Genomic DNA, 25,243 nt, shown 5'->3' with positions numbered 1-25,243 from the left:
TTTCAATGGTTTCTATTTCTTATCGCTACACTTCTGCTTAACGAGGTTTGAAAGTCCACTTGCAAAAAAAGCTAACAGCACGCTTCTAGTTGAAATATTTTTTTTTCCTACTCCCAGTTTTCAAAAGCTTCGTTTTAATTCTTTCCAAGTAGTCACCTTACCAATCGCAAAAATCACAAGAGCACTGCTTCTTCTTCTCAACCACCAGCTGGAATTGCATGAATTATTCAGGTTTTATTGAGCACAGCAAAGACAAGATCTGGTATTTATGCAGACTGAACAACAAGAGAGACATCCTGAAAGCAATGCAAACCCCACCTTTAGGATGGAGCCAAGCTTCTTCATTCATTATGTGCTTCATGCAAAGGCTCCCTCAGGATGCCACTACGAGAGCCTGGTCTTTGCACACAATTATGAAATGCACACGTTAAAACACCAAGCAGAAGGCTTTCACCAATTTGAGATATGGCACCACATTCGTACTCCAAATCTTCCTCCTCTCCTCTTGCCCCCAAGCTGTGAGTGAGGGCCAACACATGGGGCTGCATCCCAAGGGCCACATTCTCCTCCTTCCAGCTCTGTGACCTTGCCAAATATCTCTACACCTAGAAAAAAGGAAGCAAGGAGCTCTACTGAGGACCCATCCAGCCTGCTGACTGCACGAGCACCCATCTCAGCACCACAGCACACCCCACTCAATGCCTGGCAGCAGCTGGGTGGTTTTGCTTAGGGATATGGTTTAGTGGGGACTGCTAGCGTTAGGTCAGAGGTTGGACTCTATGATCTTGAGGTCTCTTCCAACCTAGAAATTCTGTGATTCTGTGATTTGCTGTCATCGCACCCCAAGGGACCACTTCACAACCAGACACAAAAACAGGTGAAGGAATAAGACAGGTGTTTCATCCATACTTCTTCCTGCAGTGTCAAGAAAAACCTGACCACCACCAACCCAACAAGTTACCACAGAAAACCTAGCCAACTTTAAAACACCATCTGAAATGTATTCATACCGCACTAGTAGACATCACCAGTTCTATCATTATTATTTTGTACTTCAAAGGGAAGTCAGTGACTAAAGAACAGGATATGAGAGGTTCTCACACCATTGTAAATCCAGCAGAAAACAGTACTCTTGGTCAGCTGCCTTGTGAACAGCCAAGTATCTTCATTTTTGTTTCATTGATTTAGGAATTTCATACATTCCTGTGCATCGTTTCAAACATACAAATCACGTATAGGCTCTATATTAAAACTAATCCTAATGAGGTACAAATCATTAGGGCTAATGTAACTTCTGTTCAGCCTGAGTCATTTGGAACCCTAAGAAGAGCATTCGATGCAAAAAAGCTCAGCCTGGAAGGACAGGTCTGTATTCCTGAAAAGCAAAACTAAGAGAACTTCATGTACAAACTCATGTGAAACCTTCCCATGCATTTAAGAACTCAGTTGGCTGAGGACGTTTTGCTCAAAACTTTAGGGGGAAATTGCAATGTGCTAGAGTGGTTAGTTTCTGCCTCTACCCATTTTACTAACTGCAACCAGGGACAGAGTCCTCAATAGTGAAGCTTTTTCCACCTGTAACTTGCAGGAATAAAACAAGCAAACATCTAGACTATTATCATGAAACCCTCAGACTTCCTTGTTTGTTTACTTCTCAGTGACCACATTTATTTTTTTTTTCTTCCTAGGAAAAACAGCAGATAAGAAAAGTTGAGGCAGGAAGGAAACGTCCACTCTTCAACCTCTAACTCGACGTCTTCAGGATTACAGAAGATTCCTAGGAACAAAGGGACCAAATGCTCCAGCCCTTCTTAATAAACTGGAAAAAAACTTCCCTGGGTAAGACAAAAAGCATTTGGGAAGCCATTGGCTTCTAAATATCAGTAAGAGAAGCATGTCTGCCTAATTCGATTTTGCAGCCCTTTGAGCCATGCTATAGGCACTGCAGCTGCTTGTCTCAAGACTCCAGTTAAAAAAAAAAAAAGAAAAAAAAAGAAAAATGTGTTCCCACCCACAAACATGGATTTGGATCCGTTTCCAGAGCCCTCATTTTTACTGCTGCGTTCATAAGCGGTAGGAATTGTTTTTAAAAGTCACAATAGGCTATGCTCTGCACATGGCCAGAGAAAAATGCTGCTACAATACTGTAAGAAGGATGTGTAAGGCAACTTCCCTACCTAGAGACAACTGCTGCTGTGCAAGCACAGCTCTGCATCACATCAGGACTTCCCAGCATAGTGGGGAGGTTTTGCTGGAATACAAAAAAAAAAAAAAAAAAAAAAAAAAAAAAAAAAAACACACAAAATATTGCATTTTGATTTATTTCTTTAGTGATTTTAGAGAAACCCTTACCACTTCTTACATATACTTCATCTTTGGAGAGTATTAAATTTCATACATTGGGCTCGGTGAGTTAAAGCTGAAGAGTTCAACCCAATGAAATCTTTCTGAAGAAGTTACTGCAGATTTTCAAATACACAAAAACCACTAAAAGGGACAAGAAATAGCACACCCATAACAAATAGAGCCCTATGCTTTATGTGCTCCAGATGTGACCTCGAATATTCTAACAAGTCTGAAAAATCCCTCGTTTTAGGATAAATATTTAAGAGTAGTAGTTACTGTGACTTTTGCCTGGCATCATGGATACAACTGCTGCAAGCCTGGGCAGTCAGCGAGTGAGCAAGCCACCGGCAGCATCATCTCCTCTCATATCAGGTCAACAGCACCCAAGACATCCTCGGCTGGCAGGTGACTGGTATCGAGTCTTTGAGAAATGCCGGGCAGCCACCTGTTATCCCTGCAGAAGGACAGGTGGCTGCAGGTTTAAAACAGACTTCTAACAAGTTACCATAAAGCAGAAGGATGTCACAAATCAAGCAAAGCAAGGAAACGGCTAGCAATGGTTCCTGGTGTTATATAGGAGAAAGATTAAGTAAGAGGATGACAGATTTAAAATCAAAATAAAAAGAACTGTAACTCTTTTATAATCAGCAAGGCTTCACGAGCTGAACAAGACCTGGCAACACTACCAGAAACACATCATTAAGTTGCTGAACAAGCACTTTATACTTGGCTTTAGGCAAGACCCTGAGAAAACAAGCCGCCTTCTAGCCTTTGCGAGAATGTTGAGGGCTGTATCTTCCTCACAGCCAAGACCCCACATCTCCTAGTTACCCTCTCAGCAGAGCACAGAGCAGCAAATGAGACATCAGCAGGAGGAAAAACTTCTGGTCCAGCCCTGCTCCTGTGAAATGACGACGCAACATACTTCAACCTTTTGCAGATGTTTGCAAAAGCTCTGCGCTTAAATTGTTCGGAGGGGAGGCTCAAACTCTTACAATCCCTGCTAGCTTCTGTAAGCCATCAGATCATACACTTCTGGAAAAAATAACTAAGCCTTTAGGAACAAAAATAAGGAAGAGAAGCCATGGCATCGCAGAGTTTAAGAGTCCAAATATAGTTAATTAGCCTGCCTCGAGACCACCCATGCAGGATTTTGTGATTTATTTGAGAACTTGCCATCACGGAGAAGTAAACCCTGGCTGGCCTCTTCAACTCATTTAAAATCAAATACTTCATTTTCATAGAAGCTAGTCGAGATCATTTACCCGCAGCCATTTAGAGGAATTGTTTAGGTTAACAGAGATAAGGCAAACAACATTTACCAGTCCTTAAGTGAATTTCCTCGGCCCTCTGTAAACTGTTATGCTTACCCGATACATTAAGACAGGGCTGCCTGCTGATACAGGGGGCAACACAGCAAACTCCCGTGTGGCACATCCTACAGCAGGGGCTCCAGAGCCACACCAGGAACCAGGTTAGTGAGTAAAAAACAAAAATAAAAGAGGTTGCAGCTGCCATTTTGATAAGCTGACTCGATAACAAGCCTATGGGGTGGGAAGACTCGACAGCAAACTTGTCATCTTTCAGCGAGGAGGCTTTCTTGCGAGAAGCCCACGGGGACTGCTGGGGCTGCCGTCGTGCCTAGCAGGCACCGCTCTGCCCTGCTGCATGGCCAGGCTGTTTCTTCTTCCACTGCTACCTGTTGGAGAGCTCTCATCAGCTCTTAGTCAAATTAAGAGCACAGCGGTCTCTGCACAGCTGAAGCAAATACTTTATTAATAGACAAGAGTGAAGAAAAGGTCTGGTTCTGTGCATGGCCAATCCGGGATGCTAACGCTCAGGAATACGGCTCCTGCATGAAACACTGCAAAACCTCCACAGGAGTGATTTACACAAACACCCACAAATATCCCCTTCAGCGTACTTTTGGATGACTGGAAGGTCGCCCAAAATGCTGGTTAATGCTCAAAATGATTGCAACTTAACAGCAATGCAGAGAGAGAGAATCCCACCCTACACCTACACAATCAGCCCTTTCCACTTCATACCCACATCCCCAGAAGGGCAACACTACTGACAGCCCAGCTCAACTACAAACCCATAACAACTCGTCCCTATTTTGCAGTGACCAAAATGCAAGCAGTCTCCCATACAGTATTTGGTCTGACTCCTTGTACGTGTTCGGACTAGGTGTTTTTCCAAAAGCCTCCTGGCACCAAAGCGCCGTGAATGCCAACCTGTCAACACACTTTGTTTTCATTGTGTTTCAGATCATGTCACAAATCAACACTGTTCAGTTAAGAATGAAAAAAAAAAAAAAGCGAGAGACAAAGTGGAAGGAAAGATAAAATAGGACAGGGTTTCTTCTCTGGACTCCTCTAAGCCAGCATCTGCAACCCACAGAAGGATTTTTCCTGCAAACAGGCCCATGAATCTTGGTAGCCCTTTTCAGAAGTCACACACTTTACAAATAGCAATTTCAACTTCTGCTTGAAAAGTAAAACTCCCTTTTTTAACTGTTGTCACCACCTCCCAAGGAAAACATTTTTTTTAAAAAAAGTTATTTATTAGTTGTCCTCCTTAATGCTGTAAATTGATTGCACTTACAAATCCTAACAATACTTTCTCCCTTAGAGGAGCAGAGAGCAGTATATGCTGGATGCACAGCTCTTCCATGAATTTATTGTAGATTTTCTTAAGGGAGAAAAATCACCACAAGCGAGTCAGATTCTACAGAATAATCACTTTGCCTTAGGAAAAATCTATATTTAAAAAAAAAGACCCTCCTCAAATTTTAAGAGCCTTTTCAGACGGCATTTGCTGTAATTAGTCACTGCTATATAAAAACAAAGTACCTATGAAAGACTGCACACTATACCAGGATCTAACCAGTTTTCAAGGGCTGTGATACTCCTTGTTTGGCTGAATGCCTAGGAACACACTCAAGGTCTGAGGAAATACCAGTGATGCACACAGCCTTAAGATACAGCAAAGCCTTCGGGGAGTTCAGCGACTGCTCACCTGAGCCACTGCCTGAAGGAGACACGCTGCTGTTCAGACCTACTTCCCAGTGCCAGAGAGACTGGATGTGGACCAAGTTAGAGACATCAAAAACAAAAGCTGCTGTGAAAAAAAAAAAAAAAAAGCTACAGACTCTAAATATACATTGCAAACCTTCAAATATTGTGCTGTGAGCAGCTCAACTGCTTTCCATCCTAAAATGTCAAGTAAAGTTAAAAAAAAAAAAAAAAAAAAGTAGCGAGTTCCTTTTTTTTTTTTTTTTTTTTTTTTTAAATTGGAATAAAAATTAACTGTGACCATTCTGGAAAAGAGATTTGCTACTGAAAACGCAAGGACACCTGAATGTATTTAAAGTCCAGGCTTTGCTGCAATGATTCAGACTCTCATTTAAAGATCAACCCTTGCTTCTGTCCTGGAATCCCGGCTGGGGAGAGCAGGACGGTGTTCCTAGAGGATAAAATACGTGCTTCGACTTAAGCAACAGGCAAAGCGGGCGTGTGCCAGACCGAACTGCTCTGTCACACAGGTAGCACCAGACACCACTATTTCGAGCAGCGTTGACACAACAGATTGAGGCACCGGGCTGCAACTCAAGAGGCCAAAACATTGCTGGTTTCCTGCAAGACCACGGGAAGGCCGCTGAGCACGTGTGGACTTGGAGAGATAAGAATTCGTTCTGTGTTTCAGAGAAGGTAAAGAAAAAAAAAAAAAAACACATACAAAAAAACAGCATAGCAAAATACAATTTCTGTTGTCATTTACTTTGATGTGCAATGTCACACAACAAACTCCAGTAACTAACCGCGCGTTTTCAGAGTTTGCTGTGGATCCCAGGGTGTGTTAACTCCCACCAAGGCCACCTGATCCATTTCTCCTTCCAGTAACTTGTATTCAGAACAGGAGGAGGATGCCAACATGTAACAGAGGAGCTAGAAACAGAAAAATATAAGTTTCCCCCTTCTCACTGGGCTTAAAATGAAAACAAAACACAAAAAAAGGTAGAGAACAAAACATTTTATTGTCTATTCTTTCCCCTCTTCCCCCTTTCTGAAGTTCTCTCTCCATGCAGCACTTCTGTAAATCTCATGGTCCCCTCAATAAAACCCTAAAATGCCTGAAAACCTGAATAATGTAAACAAAGTAAGATGCTCACAAGAGTTATTTAAATATGTATTTGAATTTATAATATTTTAAATCAGGTCAAAATAACCAATGGCTATACAGGTAAGGTGAACCCTAATTACCTATTCCATGAGCCAATAACTTAACCACACAGGGATCAAGCAAATGCAAGACCAATAACAGAAAGGTCTGAGTGAGGTTAAACATCAGATATGTTTGTAACACCTGGCTTTTTTTTTTTTTTTTTTAAACCCGTACAACAATTTCTGGTAGATTTATTGTAAGAAAAATAAAAGTCCATACTGGATTGTATTCTGCACAAGAGGAAATTAAAAGTGATTTATGAGAAATCTTCCTGACTGTTTTACAAGGCATAGGAAGGAACAAAACCAAAAGAGAAGCTAAAGGAATATGACTGACCTCACTGAGATTTCCTCCTGGGAGAACTAGTGGGCTTGCTTCCACTATTCTTTAAGAAAACCTTGAGGTAGTTTATGTACATCTCCATCAAGAGATGTTTTGGAGAAGGGAGTAGACTGCTAAATAAAAAACTGAAAAATAGCAATTTCTCAGACAGAGGTGAACAACTGTTAGGGAAGACTAACTCCACAGACAGGGAGTGAAGACCTGGTGACTAAGGCAAACGCGAACAGAGAATCTCTGAAGGAAGACAGAAGTCAGATCACTGGATATCCAGGCATGACTTGTTTCTATTTATACTTATCTTCTCTTCACTGTTTCGTCTTCTTGCATCATCCTTCTTGCCATAAAACCTGAGCTGAATTAAACAACAATCAGCATCTGCAAACTGGTATCTAAACTCTCGGCCTTTCCACGGAGGGAGTGGCAAGCAAAAAGCATGCTTCATTTGGGTAGGAGTTACACCAAAGCACCTAGATTTCATAAAGAAAATTGCTAGATTACAGGGGAGAAGGGAAAGCCAAAGATAAACATGTCTTACACAGATAACACAGAGCATAGCATCTAGGACCACCCTTAATTCCAGTGGAAAAAGAGGGACTTGGCTGCACAATTTCGGACTAGAAGGAAAAAAAGCCAATTCCGTATCTTCTTGCTGTGGGTACTCCTCTCGTGCCAAAGGACTAAAACCACTTCCAAAAGCCTCATTTCAGAGCTCTACACTCCAGCCGTGTCTGAAAGATCCCCAGCAAGGAGCAACCCAAGAGCAAAGTTTTGCCTATCGCTGGGTGGGCACATTCTTTCGCACTGCCTCCTCCGGGGCAGAAAACAGATGCCTGGCAATCCAGTTACAGGAGAACATCATCTATTACTGCCACCAAATCCTCTCCAGTTTCACGCCCTGGACTCCCTCCAAGATATGCCCAGTTTAAAAGATGAGATTCAATTAAATGAGTTTGTAGCCAGGTTTTAGAAGGTTTTTTTTCCGTGAACTTTGCCCTGCAGGCAAGAAAGATTACAGCTGTAGTAGTTTGGGGCTACGTTATTGCTTCCCGTTGGGCCGACTACCAGGGTCTGAAACAAGGAGCTTAGGCTGCTGCTGTGAACGAAGCTTTTTCAGTCAGGTGTGACACCAACTGCTCGCAGCTCAGGCACAATGGGAAGGAGACGTATTGGCCTGCCAAGCCCTGAATTTCCTTTGCATCCTGCTCCTCCTGGAAATAACACAGCTGGGCAATAACCCATAGGTCAGCCCCAGCCACCTGAGGTGGCTGTCCGAGCACAGAGCCCTCGCCAGCAGAGCAGGATTTATCCCCCTGCTGCTCAATGCCCTTCATTGGATCCACAAAAATGTTTTGGAAACTCCCTGGTACAGAGCTTGGCAGCTTCAGGAGGTGCTTGAGGAGGTTTGAGGCCTGCAAGAAAGCTTTGGGCTTTGCACGGTTGCTCCTTCCTCCCACCCACCTCAGCAGGAAATCTTTTAATCATCTACATGGCAAACCTCAGCCAGGAGGTCAAGGGGTTTGTATTTGATTCATTTTGCCAAACACCTTAGGTAAAAAACAAGCAACAATCTACTGTAAGAGACAAACCAGGAAGTAGACTTGAAAGGCGAAAATATTTAAGAATGCTACAGCGTGTGTATATGTAAGAAGTCTTACAGTAATCACGGTACTGTAAATATTTCAAGTACCCAGATTACAGAAGTTGACAACATGCATTCCAGTCATCAGTTTTCTTGTTCAAGAAGAAGGTTACGACATTAGACAGGCCATATTAACAGAGGCTTTAGAGCAGCAAGGTCACTAAAGCAAGAAAACATCCTCTTTTTCATCAAGTCCAAATTTGCATACAAAGAAGAAGAGATCCTGTACAGCTGTACACAATTTTGGTTGGTTTTAGATTGCTTTGTTGTTGCTGTTAAAAGGAATCAAAAGGCATTCATTTGGGTTAACTCGGGAACAAAATCATTCATTTTCAGTAGGACTTAGCAGCCTGAGACTTCAGTCTTTTCTGAGGTGAAAAAGGCAAGTGTTTTTCTGAAGTGTTAAGGTCAAAATCTAGCTAGTATACGGCACAAAGCATTAATGCAGTTGCCTGTATGAGACCTCCCAGGCCACACAACTACCCCCATCATTTCCCCATCTAAACTGGAAGTCAAGGGCTGAAAAGAGAACTGGTGGGTTATCAGCAGAAAGCCTTTAACCTCTCCCTTACACACGGGTCTGGTTCTGGTTAAGAGCACCTGCTCCTCTCACTACACCACCAGTACATGAGAAGTGCATTCACGTGCACCGACTGAGGATGCTGTTCCACCAGAAACACACCAGTAATGTGACGGTATTTGCAGCTCAATAGGAACTGTTCAGATGCTTGCTATTTCCAGTTCTGAAGTAAAGGTCTGACTCACCTGCTAGTATCAGTAACAGCTCTGTACTGTACTACAGGACTGCCAGGTACAAACACACAACCTATGTGGACCTGTTTTCTTCTTCAGGTATCTTTCAGGAGAAACCAGCCACTCAACAGAGACTTCTACAATGCAATATGGATGCACACACATGAATAAATAACCCTGCTCTCCAGTCCATTTATCATACTCAGCACTCCTCACTAGTGAAGGTCACATCAAATGAAAAGATTTCTCCTTTGAACTACTCACACGTAAAGTTGCCTCTAAATAGCACAGTTCCAAACTAGAGCGTGCCAGGGTGAGCCAGTACAGAAGTAACTTTCTTCTTTTTTAATTCAAAATATGCAAAAGCAGAGTCTCCTCAGCTTGCAGGAAATATTTACAACGTTATTAGCATTCGCAGATGGAAGGCATAAGGATAACCTTGTGACAAGGGCTGATGAAGACAAGGGAAGGTAATTCAAACGCCACTTGTGTTTTTCCCTAGCTCTGAGCGCTATCCTCTCTGACCGCTGCCGAGCACTGCGCCAGCAATAAATTCAGCCTGCTCTCTCCCAGCCTCCTACAGCACTCAAAGTTTCAGAACTAATCCAGCCTGCTCTTCCCTGGATCCCCAGCCTACCGAAACTTCCAGAAGACTCATCCCTCAGTAAACGAGGCTGACAAATCTTGGCAGGTGCTCAACAACAAATACGATTTTGCAGGTCCAAAAGGTGCAAAAAAATTTTAAAAAATACATTTCTTTCAACAAGGACTCCTGCAATGAAATGGTTGCTGTATATTATTCCCGTGCTTATAGACCACTGTTTAGAAATGCACCATTACGATTTATTTTTTTTAAATAAGAAAAGCTTTTTTTTTTTTTCCAAGACTGATGCTCAGGAGGCAAGGTGAACACCTTGAAATGAACACTTCTAACCAAAATAATCCATGACGCTAGATTAAAAAATTCAGGCTAAGATGATTCATTCTGTAGTTAAAATGCAGTTGTGAAAGGATTTTGTAGCACCGTCTGGCTAGACACGCCATCTGATCCCACTGACTTTTCACGTTCACTCAGCTGCTGTGCGCATTAGAAGCGTTATTACTGCCACCAACTATTTTCTTTGAACAAAGACAAAACCTTGCACCTTTGAAGACAGGTTTTTCTCTGCTAAACCTTTAGGGAGGCAGTTAAAATCCTAGCCCTGTACCAAGGCACAGGAAGAATCCACTGCCCTCACACAGCCCTTTATTTTGGGGGAATCACTATGGAACTGGGGTTCATCTTTGCACAACTTCGTTACGTTCACACTTCAGGCAACAATTTTGGAAGTCCTGCAAAACTCTGGTGAATTTTTAATACTTGCTGATAAGATTATTTATCTCAAGGAGTTGCTTTATAGTTTCAGATTAAAAATGGCCCAAGTTGAAATCAGCTTTTAACCTTGCCCGATATATATATATCACCGCATCAGGAAACAGATCAGTTCGTTCAAGAAGATTTTCATGATTATAACCCACAGAAACAATTTCCTCCAGTAAAATATTTGTGACTATGACAGGTGCCCACTTCGATAACAAGCCTTCTCTTGGCACAGCCTCTACCTCAACAAAAGAAGAGGGCATTAGTGTCAAAGCAATTTAGGAAGAAATGCCTTGCAGCATGGCTAGAAGAAAGACTACTGGAATATCCATTCATGCTTACGGTAAACGTGTATATGCCATTAACAGCACCTGATGGTTGTTGGGCTTTTTGTTTTGCTCTTCATTTCCACCTATTCAAAGCACCTCCTCAGCTCTTCTTGGGTGTTCAGTTGCCAGGTTGCAGTACCTGTGTTCACCCTGTTGCCTTTTTGATTTGTTCAACAAGTACCTTTATGGCAACTCTTAACATCCTGAATCCCTCTTTGGAGACCAGAAGATTCCCCATAGCAATGACTCTTCTGACATACACTTCTCTAATAACAAATTCTTAGGCCAAAGACGTATGAGCTGAACTAGCAAATCCTTTGCTGGTTCTTGTTCTGTATGTTGCAAAGACATTAAATGTATTTAAACTTCTTTCATATGTTGTCCCGTTTCTTATTATACAGTATGATCTATATGAGCACTGAGGCAATTCTCACTTCAAATTACAGTATCTGAATGCCTATCATTTTCTTCCAATATATCTATCTAGTCAACTGCACAATGCAAGAAATCCATGTTTCCACTACAACAACAAAAAAGGCCATTATCCAGATTAATTATCTAAGAATTCCACATAGAGAACTTGCTCAGAACTTCTACAAGGGTAGTATCAGTAACTTCACTTATCGCAGGTTTGATTTTATGTTTATACATACAGTACTCAAGTGTTTCCTAACTAGCCCTGCATGGCAACGTGTACCTTCACAGGGAAATAAAAAAGCATGAGAAAGCAGCAAAGAGAACTTCAGATCTGAAAGACAAAACCTTTTTCATTATCACAATTTTCAAAGCTTTTTACTGATTGACAGCAATCTCAGTTTTAATCTTCATGCCATTATGAAAAGATCAGATGAACCAAAGACTAGTAAAAGATAACTTCCATCCAGTAATTGAAAGAAAACAGACCTTTCTGGCCATCATATCAGAAGCCTTTGTAATGACTACAAAAAATTCACATAAAAGCTTTTTCCAACTTCTCTTAGAGTTGCCCAAAGCAAACTACAGTGGACATACTTCCTGCTCCCCCTTTTAAGCTCCACAAAATGTTGAAGCTGTCAATGCTTGGAAAGTTCTGAAACTCATCAGAAGTGGTCTATGCAAGTGTTTTGCCAGCTACACTGCAATCTACATATGGATATGTCAATTTCTGTAGAAATTGAGAAATAAAATACGTGATTCCCCAATACATCATATCTGGGTGTTATTTCCAAGTAAGTATTTTATGGTGGATCCTCATAAGCACACAAAGCATTCTCCCTGTAGAAGATCTCATTATCAGACCCAACTGTTCATTTTTAAAGGAAGAAAGGTTTCTCTCTCTCATGTCTGGTCAAAAGGCCTGTGAACTGATAAACTGTGCTTCAATTATCCATTTAAAAGAATTCAGTGAAAGACGATCACGGAATCATTTAGGTTGGAAGGGGCCTCAGGAGGTCATCTGCTCAAGCAAGAGCCACCTGGAGGAGGCCAGCCAGGACCACATCCATACAGCTTTTGAATATCACCAAGGATGGAGGCTCTACAGCCTCTCCAGGCAACCTGTTTCTATGTTTGACAACGCTCTCAGTAACTCAAAAATGTTTGCTTGGGTTCCCCTGAGCCTTTTTTTTTTTTTTTTTCCTCTAGGCCGGACAGCCCCAGCTCCCGCAGCCTTTCCTCAGAAGAGAGATGCTCCAGGCCCATTGCTGGTCTCTCTCCAGTAGCTCTACATCACTGGTGTACTGGGGAGCCCCGAACAGGACCCAGTACTCCAAGTGAGGCCTCACCCATGCTGAGTAAAGGCCAGGATCACCTCCTTGACCTGCTGGCAACGTGCCTCCTAATGCAGCCCAGGAGGCTGTTGGCAAATTCTCAAAGATTACCTATGAAAAAAAAAATCCATCTATTTCAACTCTCACAGAGCCAGGGAAAAAAAAGAAGTCTAATACATATTCAGAAACCATAGCAACTGGATTATAACCAAAAAGGTATCTACAGAGTAACTTTCTGACTGGCAGTACTTCTACAGCTAGGCCTAGGTTAAACAAACAATGTCCTACAGCGAAGTATTGTCTGTGAAAATAGGATACAAGACGTGAAGTTCACATTTTGTACAAAAAGTACAAAAAGTTGGGTTAATAAGGGTGCTATCCCTCCTCTTGTGACATGGTGTATGTGGTAAACAGGTCCTGTTTACGTGTGAGACCGGTGCCACCTGGGATTCAGAGCCCTGGAGAAGCAGCAGTATCTTGTTAGAGGGTATGAGGACATGCTATTCCCTCACGTGCAAGAACTTTACGTGTATAAATTCGTTTGCATTTACGTTTCACACAGGAACTGCCTGCTGTGACATTTCAAAAAGAAAAAAGATGAGTGAAATAGCATAGTCCTGCCCCGCGTGTCCAGCTCTGGGCTCCCCAGACTGGTTGGGGACCTCAACTGGTGGATATGATCCTGGGCAAGTGGGCCCATGTGCTTCAGCAGGGGCTTGGACAAGATGACCTGCAGAGGTCCCTTCCAGCCCCAACCCTCCTGGGACCCTGAAGTTGTCAAAGCTCATGCCTTTTAGTTACAAGTGACTGAGAAATTATCTTTGATGTTAAGGATAAATTGTTAAAATTAAGGATATCTTGTGACCAAAAAACACCATACGCTCACACCTGCTAAGGTAGAAGATCACCCATAAGTTAAAGCTAGTCCCTTAACTGAAATGAATGCAGGCTCATCCCCATTTGTAACAAAGAAAAAAAGTTTTGTTTTTTTTTTTTGTAGTTCACTGTTCCTTGTCCTCCACCAAAAGTAACCTTATCTTGTACACTCAAAACAACCACCACCACGCACACAAAGATCATTCGCAGATAACTTAAACCTACTTTAGGGCTGTACACACAAAGTATCACTAAAAAAGTTTCACCAAGTGCCTTTGCCAGTTTGTTGATTCAGCCCAGCTCCCTTGTGGTTTGGGCACAGCGGCCCGCCCCGCTGCACACAAACACCTCTAAAAATCCAAGGTACCCACCTGAGCCAAAACAGCTCATTAGGCAAAGCACTCCCAAAACAGCTCCGTGCTTTCGGTTTCTAAGCAAGCCAGGACTCCCTGCGTAATGCTTCACTGCCCTTGTCCACTGCAGTCTTTATTCCTGCTCCCAAACCTCCCCAGACGCATGGCCAGCACACCTGATGAGGCTGCTGGCCTCCTTCCTAGGCAGGCAGCTGCTCACACCAGCCACCACCACCCCGCTTTCCTCTTTCCCCCCCTCCCCACATCCTTATTTTTGTGCAGCACAGAGCTACAGGTCTCCCAACGAGGAAAATTACGCTCTTACACACATCTGCTATGTCCATCTTCCGTCCTACCGCTGTGATTTTAATATTAGGACGTACTCTATTATGCCAGAGAAATTGTTAAGCAAAGCAGACTACCTTTTATTTAAGGCAACCCAGATGCATTCACTACTAAATAAAACTCGTTTCCACGTGAGCAGAACACAGGAAAAAAACAAAACAACTTATACATAAGAATGGCTCCTATGTGTTTTTTTAGTGATAAAAACATTTATACGTGTATGGAAAACATTTTAGACAATTTCTGAAGACACAGCAACAAAACAAACTATTGCTTGAGCTAAAGAGCCACACAGACAACTCACTTTTTGCTTGCCAGATGACAGCATTGCAAACAGGAGCGTGCTTTGCTCAGGGTGAAAATAAGAGACAACGCTGTCCTGCCTAAGCCACAGAAGGTCGGACATAACAACACAGTTTACAGTGGACAGAAATCAGGCACTGAAAAGGAAGAGCAAAAGCAAAACGGTAAGTCACAGGATGACGACTTGATTCACAGTTTACTCAAGTTAATGAAAAGATTCCAACTCCTGCAGATTTCAGCGGGTTATGAAACAGGTCCTGCGAAGGGAAGCGCTCCAAGTCACAAACAGCAATGCGATATTTTGATACCTAATTGCCACCATTGCCCACGAAGAAATCCCTGGTGTAAAGTAGAGAACAAATACAATAATCTCGCTTTCTCATTTTAAAATGGCATGAAAGGAACAATAAAAAAAAAGTTATTGAAGAGAACTAGATTGTTCCCAGCTGTTATCATAAAATACTACAGCTGTTCGTGTCATTGTAGCTAATGACCAGTTGCACTTTTTCAAAGATTGTAACACAGTATGACCATTGTAATCTACATCAAACTAAAACTTGGCAAACATCACGGAAAAAAAAAGACCAAAAAATTATTTAAATTGCTGTGTTTGATGTTTTAGTTGTGTTTGTGGGTTTTGAGGTTGTTTTTCTGTGTGTGTGTGTTTGGGGGAATGGCTCTGAATTTTTGTCTGAATGGCTCAGCATTCAAATTGTCCGTTATTTTAAATTCCTTTAAAAATCACTGTAAATGAAAGGTATTTAATTATTAAACTTGTCTCTGCAGGAATAAAAGCAGAAATAAGCCAGAAATTGCCAAATTTGTTCCAAATTTGCTGAGTAGAACAATATCTCAAGTCCAAAGTGGATGATGAAACATCTTCTCTCCAAGGCCAGCAATAGGGTGGGTTTCCCCATCTAGCAGCTTTTAATTGTTTTGTTAACTATATATGTGAACCAAATCAAGTCTTCCGTAAGGATTCAAACACACATGCAAAGAAAATGTGAAAATAGAAAAATAAAAAAATATAGAGATAGATGAAGAAAGAATTTTCAGAGACATCTCTCTACTGGAACAGTACTCCTTGACAGATGGAGAAAAAGCTAGGGTAAAAGTATGTATGCCCACAAAAAAAAAAATTAAAAAAATCTCTGCAGAACCTGGAATATACTATTTCAAGCAATTTCATGTAATTTCCAGAGAAAATACATTAGCATATGTTTCTCTCTAGCCATGTACTTTCCCCTCCAAAATCACCCATATAGGATTATAGACCAGAAACACATCCCAAGCTCCTTTTTTTTTTTTTCCCTGTGCTGCTTTTTTTCCTCATTATTAATAAAAACACTGATTTATTGAAGAAAACCAGCATTCACTTTACCACCAGGTTTTCCATGTCAGAAACAATTCCAGAACTCCAAACGCTTTAGAAAGACTACCACGCAACCATACACGGCATATATCCTTCTCCATAGGAACTGATCTGGGACGTTATAACAAGTAACATACAGCCACAGCAAAGAAACGTAAAAAGCTCAAGAACAGGAAAACCAAGGAGACAAGGAGCTCAGCCTCTTCTTCTCCCCTTGAGCTATTTATCCAGACCACTAAAGATTTATTTCAGAATGATGGGTAGTCCAAAACACGAACAACTCAGGAACTTAGCTTTTATCTGGCCACACAATTACTTGGCTGTCACTACCAGCAAGAAAAAAAAAAAAAAAAAAAAAACAACTGTGTATAACCTACCTTCATGAGGACACTCACAAATGCTTAAATTAAAAATTAAGCCTTAGTCACACTAAATTAGGCCAGAAAACTGTAGTTGGGATTCTATTAATTAAGTCTATTGAACAATGCCCAGAGTGAGTGCTAAAGACTGTCTGCAACATCGCATCTGCATAACCCATTATTAACACGTGTTATTTTCACCATTCCAATCACAAGGTCAAAGTGCACTTCCTTTCTTGTGGCAACACTGTGCAGGCTTGATATTTTTGTGTAATTGGCAAGAATCAGAGCCAACATTATAGCACAGTTTGCTCTGCAGGGGGTGATTTCCTACTGATTTCGTTGGTGAGAACTTCACCACCATGAAAAGGTAACCTGGCATTAGGGTTCTGAATAAATTCTCTGGTTAAACCTGTTGCCATTTTTTCCCCTCCAGTCCATCAACTCCACACTAAGCCACATGTATCTAAAAGACTGCCTGGAGAAAAAGAGTATGGTATAGAGTACCAGCGTTTTCATACCAATGCTTGCTTCATCCCATCAGAGAACTTCTTGATTTCGAAAAGCCCAAAATGCAAACTTAAATTATTTTAATCAATCCATATATGCTTATCTGAAAAATGAGGGAAAAAAAGCTATCAATATTGCTAAAGCTTAATGCAACTATATTTTAGGAGAGTTTTTTCTTCTTTCTTTGCCACCAAGATTAGTCTCTATACAGACTAGGTTCTATACCTTTAACACTTTGACTTTAAGGTGGAGGCTTTGAAGTTCACTCATCCGTGATGAACTTCACTTTTTTTCAAGCAAGTATTACCACCTTCATCAAATCTTACTTTCCCTTGCTAATTAATTTCTGCGTCGGGCTGCAGAGACACCAAAGCATAAGTGCTTACACTGCTTCTCTTCCCAAATTAACTAAAACCACTAATGACCACGCTAGCCTTCACATAACTTTTTGCAAGCTACATGAGTTAAAACCAGGAGCCATGCTGTGAGCTTCCAATGTTACTGCTAAGCAACCTGCAAGCGGCAGCTGAAGTGCAAAATACAGACATCCTTCTGGGACAAGTTGGGCAGAGCTTGAGTAGCACACTGATAGTGGAGCTAGTCACGGAAAAGAAAGCTACAGAGTCAGCAGCTGGCTGCAGAATTACAACAGAAGTCAGAGGAAGAGTCATAACACACTTCCCCTGTTCTCACACGCTTCCCCAGGCACCTACAGATGCATCAAAGGCAATACGCTGTACCCAGCGCACCTCTTACCTTAGGTGAAGTGCATCCCAACCACAAACAGGCAGCACTTAAGCTGCTCAACATACGGCATCATGGGAATTAAAAAATAAAATTAAAAAGAATACAAGGACAGAGTTTGAACAGGAAAAGAAGGAGCACACTGAAACTTGAGAGGGAGAAAGCATTAAGAAAAAAAAAAAGACTGAAAACAACAGAAAGCTGCAGTGGAAGTTCAGTATAGCACACCTTGATTTCTAAGTACAAAGAGGTTTATTTGTTAAAATTACTGTTAAGCAAAATATTTTCCAAAGCTTCATGAAAACCCCTACAAAAATCTACACCTTTAGCATGTGCAACGCAGACACCCCACCCACAAACGCCCAGGAATTAACTCCTAAATAAAAACATTACTTTTGACCTCTGGTGCCTTTCCACTCCACTTTCTCCTTTCCAGCTCCAACTACAAGCGCTATCAACTTGCAAATTGCGTTGGCATCATAATTAAAATCTTAACTAAGACAGTCATGTTCTCCTCACACACCAGTGTTGCCATATCAACGTGAACATGCCTAACCTCGCTAATAAAAATAGGCCTCATACTCAGCTTAAAACACATGGAAATGACTGTCAAAGAGATCCTACTCTGGGGGTGTTACTTCAACAGCATCGGCTTTCTGGTGGGGGAGTAAAGTAGTTTGGATTTTTATCTTTGAGATTAAAATTCACCACCACGGCACCTATCGTCCCTGTTTCTCCACACATCTCTTCCTCCATGCAAGGAATAAATGGTTAGGAGGATGTAGCCAGGGTACAACACTGCTACATTGGCAGCTAGAAGCCAAGTAGCAGATTATTCACCGAGCCCCGCTCCCGCACAAACTAGGCCGCACGGACGCTGAAGTGTTTTTCAGAGCCGGGATGATGCATTTCACCATTATCGACTGAGAAGCCATAAAATGCTCTTTTACGGGGTAAAGTCAAGGTAAATGACTGATTATCAGAACAGGAAATGATTTAAGCATTCAGCAGAAGAAACGATATGTAATGGCAACTTGCATTTGACTCGTGAAACCACATATAAAAGAGTATCAGAAGGCACCTTTTCATGAAGGTGATTTGAAGTGGCTTTTACTTCAGAAACTTGTGGCTTCTTTTATGGCATACTTGAGAAAATAAAAAAAGTGTAAAACAGTATCTTTGTGTCTTAAAATACTCTTAAGGGAGTGCTTTTCTCCATATTCTTTAAAGCTCTAAAGGAGGAACTATCCCCCACACCCTGCTGCTTCAACATCACTGCGAAGCCTTAAATGAACTAACATTCATACTTGATGGAGTACCAAACCTAAATTGTGTTTCTTCTGTACTTTAAGTAGGAGCTGCCCAGCAAAACAGAAGGAGCTGAAGAAAAGAGTTTGGGACATATAAGCTACAATAGACAAATAAGCAGCATGCTGAGGTATTAACACTGCCCGAGATAAATTTCCTTAAGAAATACCAGGCGAGAAGAATCGTGAGAGTTCGGGAAGACACGGAACTATGAAGAATAAAGAGAGTATCAGGTTGTATACTCAGAGATAAATATATTTTGTATTTTATCTTCCTGCCACAACCCGCACAGAGAAGCGAGCGTAACCATGTAGAATCTCTCATCTCCAAGTGGGATGCACGCAATGGAAGTAGATACCATTGAATTTGGGAATAGATAGCAGAGAGGAAACAACTGCCCTGCACAACATTCCCCTATGGAAAATTACCTCAACTGGCTCATATTTTCCACTGAAGTTAAGCACTGATAACATCCAGCATGAACTCCTCTTTCAAGTTTCTCACCACCACCACCACTGGTATCAAACGCACCACTCCCCTCACTGGGCTCAGCCAGAAAGAGCACGTAACAGAAGACAGCTTTAGCCCACACAGAATTCAGAAACATAAAGGTTTTAAACACACAGATAAGGTAGTTTTTTCCCCCCTTGCCTCATATCAGTCCAAAGCACGAGGAAAGTCTCCCACCTATGCAGCGCAACACGAGTTGCGTAAGAAAGGTGTCTTCCAGTGCACGCGTGGTTCTTCCTTATGCAGTAAAAGGCTTGCTGTTTCAGTAAAGCCTTATTTACAAAATTACCTTAATGAGTAAGAGGTACGGAGAGTTCACAAATCAAAATAAATCACCGGTTTAATTACACAAGCGTAACTGTCAAGCGCTGTACTTTGCTTTTATTTAGGTTTCTCATTACTACGCTCACGATCCTTTACGCCGAGCGCTGTGCACCAGGCACACGTACACGGGTTCACAGGGTGTCAGACACACACAGGCTGCCATACCCAAGCAGCATCCAGCTGACAGAAGCCATGGGGTTTTTTTTTTTACAGGCATTAACTGAGTTTTGACCATGAGACGCAAGAACATAGGGGTTACATGTAAGAAAATAAGCCAGCCTTGTTTTGTTTTCGAAGTACCTGTAAGATAAGGACGAAGTGAGCACATCCACTCATTTTCTGTCCTCAACTGCTTCTCCTACAGCTTGTTTAATGAATTTACTGGGGGTCCATGCTTACAAAGGTAGCAAAGCCAAGGGGGGACCACCCTAAAAAGGGTGGTAAGAAGGGATGAGGAGCACACAGCTCAAGGTGGGTTCTCCACTCGGTAACATCGCTTAAACCTAGATGCAGGCTCCCTCTGAGTGCGTTCTTAAGCATTACAAGGATAAATTGAATTAATTAAAAACAAAAATAGAGTCAGCGTTCCTATGCCAATAGGAACCACTACAACGCAACTCCCTCCTTTCCCTCGCAAGGATCAGGCAGATACTGAACTTCCAGCACCCTCAGAGGAGGGGCACAAAACAGTTTCATCTCCTGCCACTGGCCAGCTGTAACTATCCAAGTAGCACTTGGATATCCTCAGCAGAGGTTTCCTAATACTTAGATTCACACCAGAACACATACCAACTGCACCAGCACTACTGATGCTCAGGTCAGGCACGGAACTACCCAAAAAACACAGGACAGCCCAGCACTAGCAGGGTGCACACATGCTGGAAAAAAAAAAAATGTATTTGATTCACAGGAAGGCTTCTGCAGCACCCCTATAAAGACCAGCCTGGTACACCAGCCTCTGGAGAACGCATACAGGTCTCCCCTGGACTAAAGGAAACCCTAAACTTCATGGCTAATTCCTATTATTGACGGCAATAAACACCAGTTTTATCTTTCATGAATCTGAAGTTAACACTGATGGCTAACATATCGATTGGGAACTGACATTCATATTATATTACAAACAACTGACAGCCCGAACATTAGGAGATCGTTAACAACGCCAGGGTTGGAGATTCAGAGATAGCAGGGGCTGGTGGCTGGTGTTTTTGGGGGTGTCAGTTCTTGCTATAACCTCAGCACACAATGCACAACGGGATTGCCAACACCAAGGATCCAGAGCCATGGCAGCAGCCCATCTGAGGAGCTGAGATGGACGGATTCCATTAAAACTCCATCTTCCTTCAAAGGGGAATAAAAAAAAAAAAATCAAAACCAAAAGCACACAACCATCTGACCTGCACAGAAGAATCAATCACTGTACCTAGCTAACAGCAAGATTTCCAGGAAATACTGCTTTTATTTCTCCGTATGACTATTAGGGCTCACTTTTGAAGTTTTGATTTAGGATTACTCTGCTTTAGAGCAGTATTTCTAGAAGGCAGTAACGCAACACTGAATATTTTGAGGAGGTCAAGTAATCTGACACGCAGCTTTTCCCTCCAGGTCAGTGGGGTTCATATCTTGCTAATGTCAGTAGTGACCAAAAGCTGTTGACATCAGACAGCTGTTCTGTGACCCACGAGGAATGAGCTAGGATTCTCGGTCCAGTTTTTCCTGGACAGGTATCCCCACCTTCACTAGCGCAACCCAGCCCATGGTCTCAGGAGTTTAAAGTGGTGCAGACAAGGAGCAGCTTTCTCAATCCTGAAAGAGAACTAGAAGTTGTAAACAGCTCCGTCCGGGTGAAGGCTGCATCATACCTCTAACGAAAAAGAAAGCAATTTCAATCTGTAAATATGCCAGGTCAGCATTTGCTGCAACACTACGTTGTCCTGAGCCTTGATCCTGCAAGCATTTGCATGTACAGGTCATCTCTGAATGGTCTGATAACTGCAAGTAAGCATTGCTCCTCTACAGGATAAAAAAAATAATAAATAAATCCACAGATGAAAGACGATTTGTCTAATTTTCATGACAATGTACATACCACGTTAAGGAGAGCACAAAAATAAATAAAAAAGTACTACTTGAACTGTAACTGCATGCTGCAGCTTCACATACAGGAACCTCTTTCCCTTTAAGGATACGATTTTGTCAGCTTCACCAAGAGTTAATTTGCTTCTGAAAACTTCGCATGACACACAGACTTGAATTTCTTCTTTGCACCCCTCATTGCACAACCACCCCAGATCTGCAAATTTCACTCAAACCGTCAGATGTAATCGTGCACCAACAGCATAACAGAGGAGAGAGAAGACCAAAACCTTATAAGCATTAGGAACTCCTCAGCCATCTTCCCCTTCTCCCAAAAGCACGCTTTATTTTGGACTGCAATCAGCTTAAGCACGGTTCAGAAAATTCAATAAGCAACGCGAAACGAGCGTGAGACGCAGTTTTTGCCGACAGAAAGATCCCACTCCTCGCTATGCTCGATGGTTTCGGGCAGGGAAAAAAGCCAAGGAGCCCACCTAAGAGGCAGCAGGCAGCCAGGAGCAACCTGCAGGCAGCTGCTGGAGCTGGAAGCTCCCCGAGCGCACCCATCGTTGCGTAACGCTGCCTGGCCGGGGCTTTCACCGGCCAGCTCAGAACTGTTGTTAGAAGGAGACATCTCCTGTCATGCACCAGCAAACCGAAAGGGCTTAAGGCACACACACACGCATAAATAAATAAATAAGAAATGAACAAGCCAAGCAACAACACAACAACCAACCGCACGCATGCAGGAGGAGAGGAGCTTAAGCCAGAGCTTATATCCATATGCTACGAACATCTCCTTTCCAAATTAAGTTAAAACATCACATGAAATGAAACCTTAAAAAAAAAAAAAAGTTGCTTTCAAGGTTCTATCTCAGCACCATCAGAAAACCTGGTCTGCCTTCTACAGTATCAGGACTCTCTGGCTACTTGCATGGGTGCTAACAAGGTGTTATTTCCTTTTTTATTATTATTTCTTATTCATTTTCACATTGCAAGCCTACTCCAGTTGCTCACCTCTAGAAAGCACAAGTGACATCCCATGGAAAAGAAGCAAGGCAACCTTTTCCTACCCCCATTATCACCACCAATTATTTTCTTGCTAGATTTCCTTACAGTCTATATGAAGGCAGTGTGGGGTGCCTATGATACAGCAAAGAATAATCCTACTAAGAAATCAGTTTACTGTGTGCTACCCCCTTCAGGTACTATTTTAAGACCTTGAAACGAACTCACTGTTTAATAAAATTAAAAAAAATGAACCGGTTAAGCAAATCTTCATGTGACACAGTGACACCAGACAGCTACCAGCAGAGATGAGAGACACCCGAGCAGCATTTCGGTTTCGTTCAGTACTTTCTCAGTTTACCAAAGTCGATTTCTAATTGCATGATAAAATTATTCCTGCAATACCGCTGAGTTTTCTAAGAAAACGGTGCTTTGAGATATCACAGACGTTAAAAAAAATATATATGTAAAAAAAAAAAAATTAATGCAAAAGAGTGGTTGCTGACAAAAGCCATTAGGATGCAAACCACTGGGGGGGCTGTCAATATGGAGATGGCAGTTCCAATTCTGCAGCAATTCTTACTCATGCTGAACACCTACTTCAGTCAAAGGAAGTTCTGTCACACACGAGATCAGGACGTTTGGTCATGTGTCAGGAACAAGGCAGATTTTAAAACAAGTCCAAAAAAAAATAAAAATAAAAAAAAAAAGGGGGCAGCCAAACCATAAAAGAGACGAAGCCTTCCCAATAGGGTTTGCTGTACCTAGAGAGGGGATGCATCAGCTAAACGGAGCTGCTTCAGGTCTCTGAAGCCTGCTGCTGGCGTGATATAACTGATTGCTGGAAATATGCTACATTTTTACAGGATGTATCTCGGTTAGGAGATACATTTCCAAGCCACTTAAATAAAAAAAAAATAAAAAAACGTGTCATGGCTGCAACTGCATTTCTCACATCTGCAGTTCCATTTGGAGGGAAAAAAAAGGATAAAAATGTAATAATAAAAGGGGGGTGAAAGGCAATAGGAAGAGCGAATAAACAACATGCTGAATGCCATTTACACGGAAGGTTTGGCTCGGGGAAGCGAGGGGGGGGGGCGGTCGGGGCCGCCTTCCCCTGCAGCCCCACGTGCCGGGGGCTGCCAGCACAGCCCCTGCTGGGGGACAGCCTCGTCGGGGAGCCCTCGGGGGCCGAACCGGGAGGAGGAGGAGGATGAGGAGGAGGAGGAGGAGGAAGGGGGATGCCCGGCGGAGCTCCCCCTCGCTCTGCAGCCAGCCCTGCGCAGCCTGGGCGCGGAGAGGGGGGGGGGGGGTGGCGCTGCAGCGGGGGGACCCCCCCGGCCCCAAGCGTTGTGCCGAGCCCCCTCCCCCGACCCTAAACCCCCCTTATACCCCCCCCAAAACACACACACACACACACACACACCTCCCACACCACACCCCCACCCCGAGCCCGGCGATGCCCCGGCGGCGGCACCCACCTTTCACCACCCTGTCCGTCGTCGACAGCTTGGGGTCGGTGGCCTTGTGCTCCGACATGTCGGCCGGGCGGCGGCCGCCGCTGCGGGCAGGGCTGGGGCTCCGGCTCCTCCGAGGTGGCCCCAAGTTGCCGCGTCCCGCTGGGTCGGCGCTGCCTTCCTCCCCCCTCCTCCTCCTCCTCCTCCTCCTCCTCGGAGCTCCGGCGGTGGCAGCGGCGGCTTCTCCCCCTCTCCCCGCTGCTGGAGGCGGTCGCCGGCTTCTCCCCCCCCCCCGCGGAGCACCAGCCGAGGGTCAGCAGGCAGCAGCGGCAGCAGCAGCAGCAGCAGGCACAGCCCCGAGCCGGCAGCGGCGGCCAGGTTGCAAACGCAGCAGCCCTGCGCTTCGCTTCCTTCCTCCGCGGCGCAGCTCCTCCTCCTCCTCCTCCTCCTCCTCCTCCTTAAGGTCAGGCTCCGTCTCCCCTCCCTCCCCCCTTACCCTCCCCGCTGAGCTCTCCCTGCTCGCCCCGCTCAGCTCAGCTCCGCTCCGCTCCCACCGCTCCGGCTCCAGCCCCGTCCCCAGCCCCGTTCCCGTCCCCGTCCCCGTCCCCGCTGCCGGCTCCGCGCCGCCCTCCCGGCCCCGCTCCCCCCCGCGCCGCCATTGGCCGCGCCCCGCCTCCCGCCCACCGCGGGGCCGCCCAGGTGCGCCCCGGCCGCCTCAGGGCCCTGCCGCAGCGCCCCCCCCCCCCAAAAAAAAAAGAGGCTTCGTGCCCCCTTTTTGGCACCCCCACAGTCCCGCGGTGGGGCTTGTTGGTGTGTGTCTGAGGAGAATCTGCTCGGCTGTGGGGCTGAGCGGTGTTCTGGTTTTATTTTTTTTGTTAATTCCAGAGGAAAAATGAGGCGCGCCCCCTCGGGGTGAGGGGTGTTGAGGGAGCTCTTGTGGTATGGCTCCTGTGT

General features: G+C 43.6%; 1 protein-coding gene across 2 annotated transcripts in view; it reads right to left on the bottom strand.

Moving 5' to 3' along the window:
- Positions 1–24,492, bottom strand: part of PPP3CA (protein phosphatase 3 catalytic subunit alpha) — a 195,960-nt gene extending 171,468 nt beyond the window's left edge. For both annotated transcript variants that reach the window (XM_032185920.1, XM_032185922.1), the window contains exon 1: positions 24,314–24,492. In XM_032185920.1, coding sequence (XP_032041811.1) covers positions 24,314–24,371 — 58 coding nt within the window. In that variant the 5' untranslated portion in view covers positions 24,372–24,492. The remainder of the gene's footprint in view (positions 1–24,313) is intronic.
- Positions 24,493–25,243: the final 751 nt, after the last annotated feature.

Source organism: Aythya fuligula, chromosome 4 (genome assembly GCF_009819795.1).
Source record: "Aythya fuligula isolate bAytFul2 chromosome 4, bAytFul2.pri, whole genome shotgun sequence".
NCBI lineage: Eukaryota > Metazoa > Chordata > Aves > Anseriformes > Anatidae > Aythya > Aythya fuligula.
Note: the sequence above shows the minus strand (reverse complement) of the source record. Positions and strands in the feature narration are given on the sequence as shown.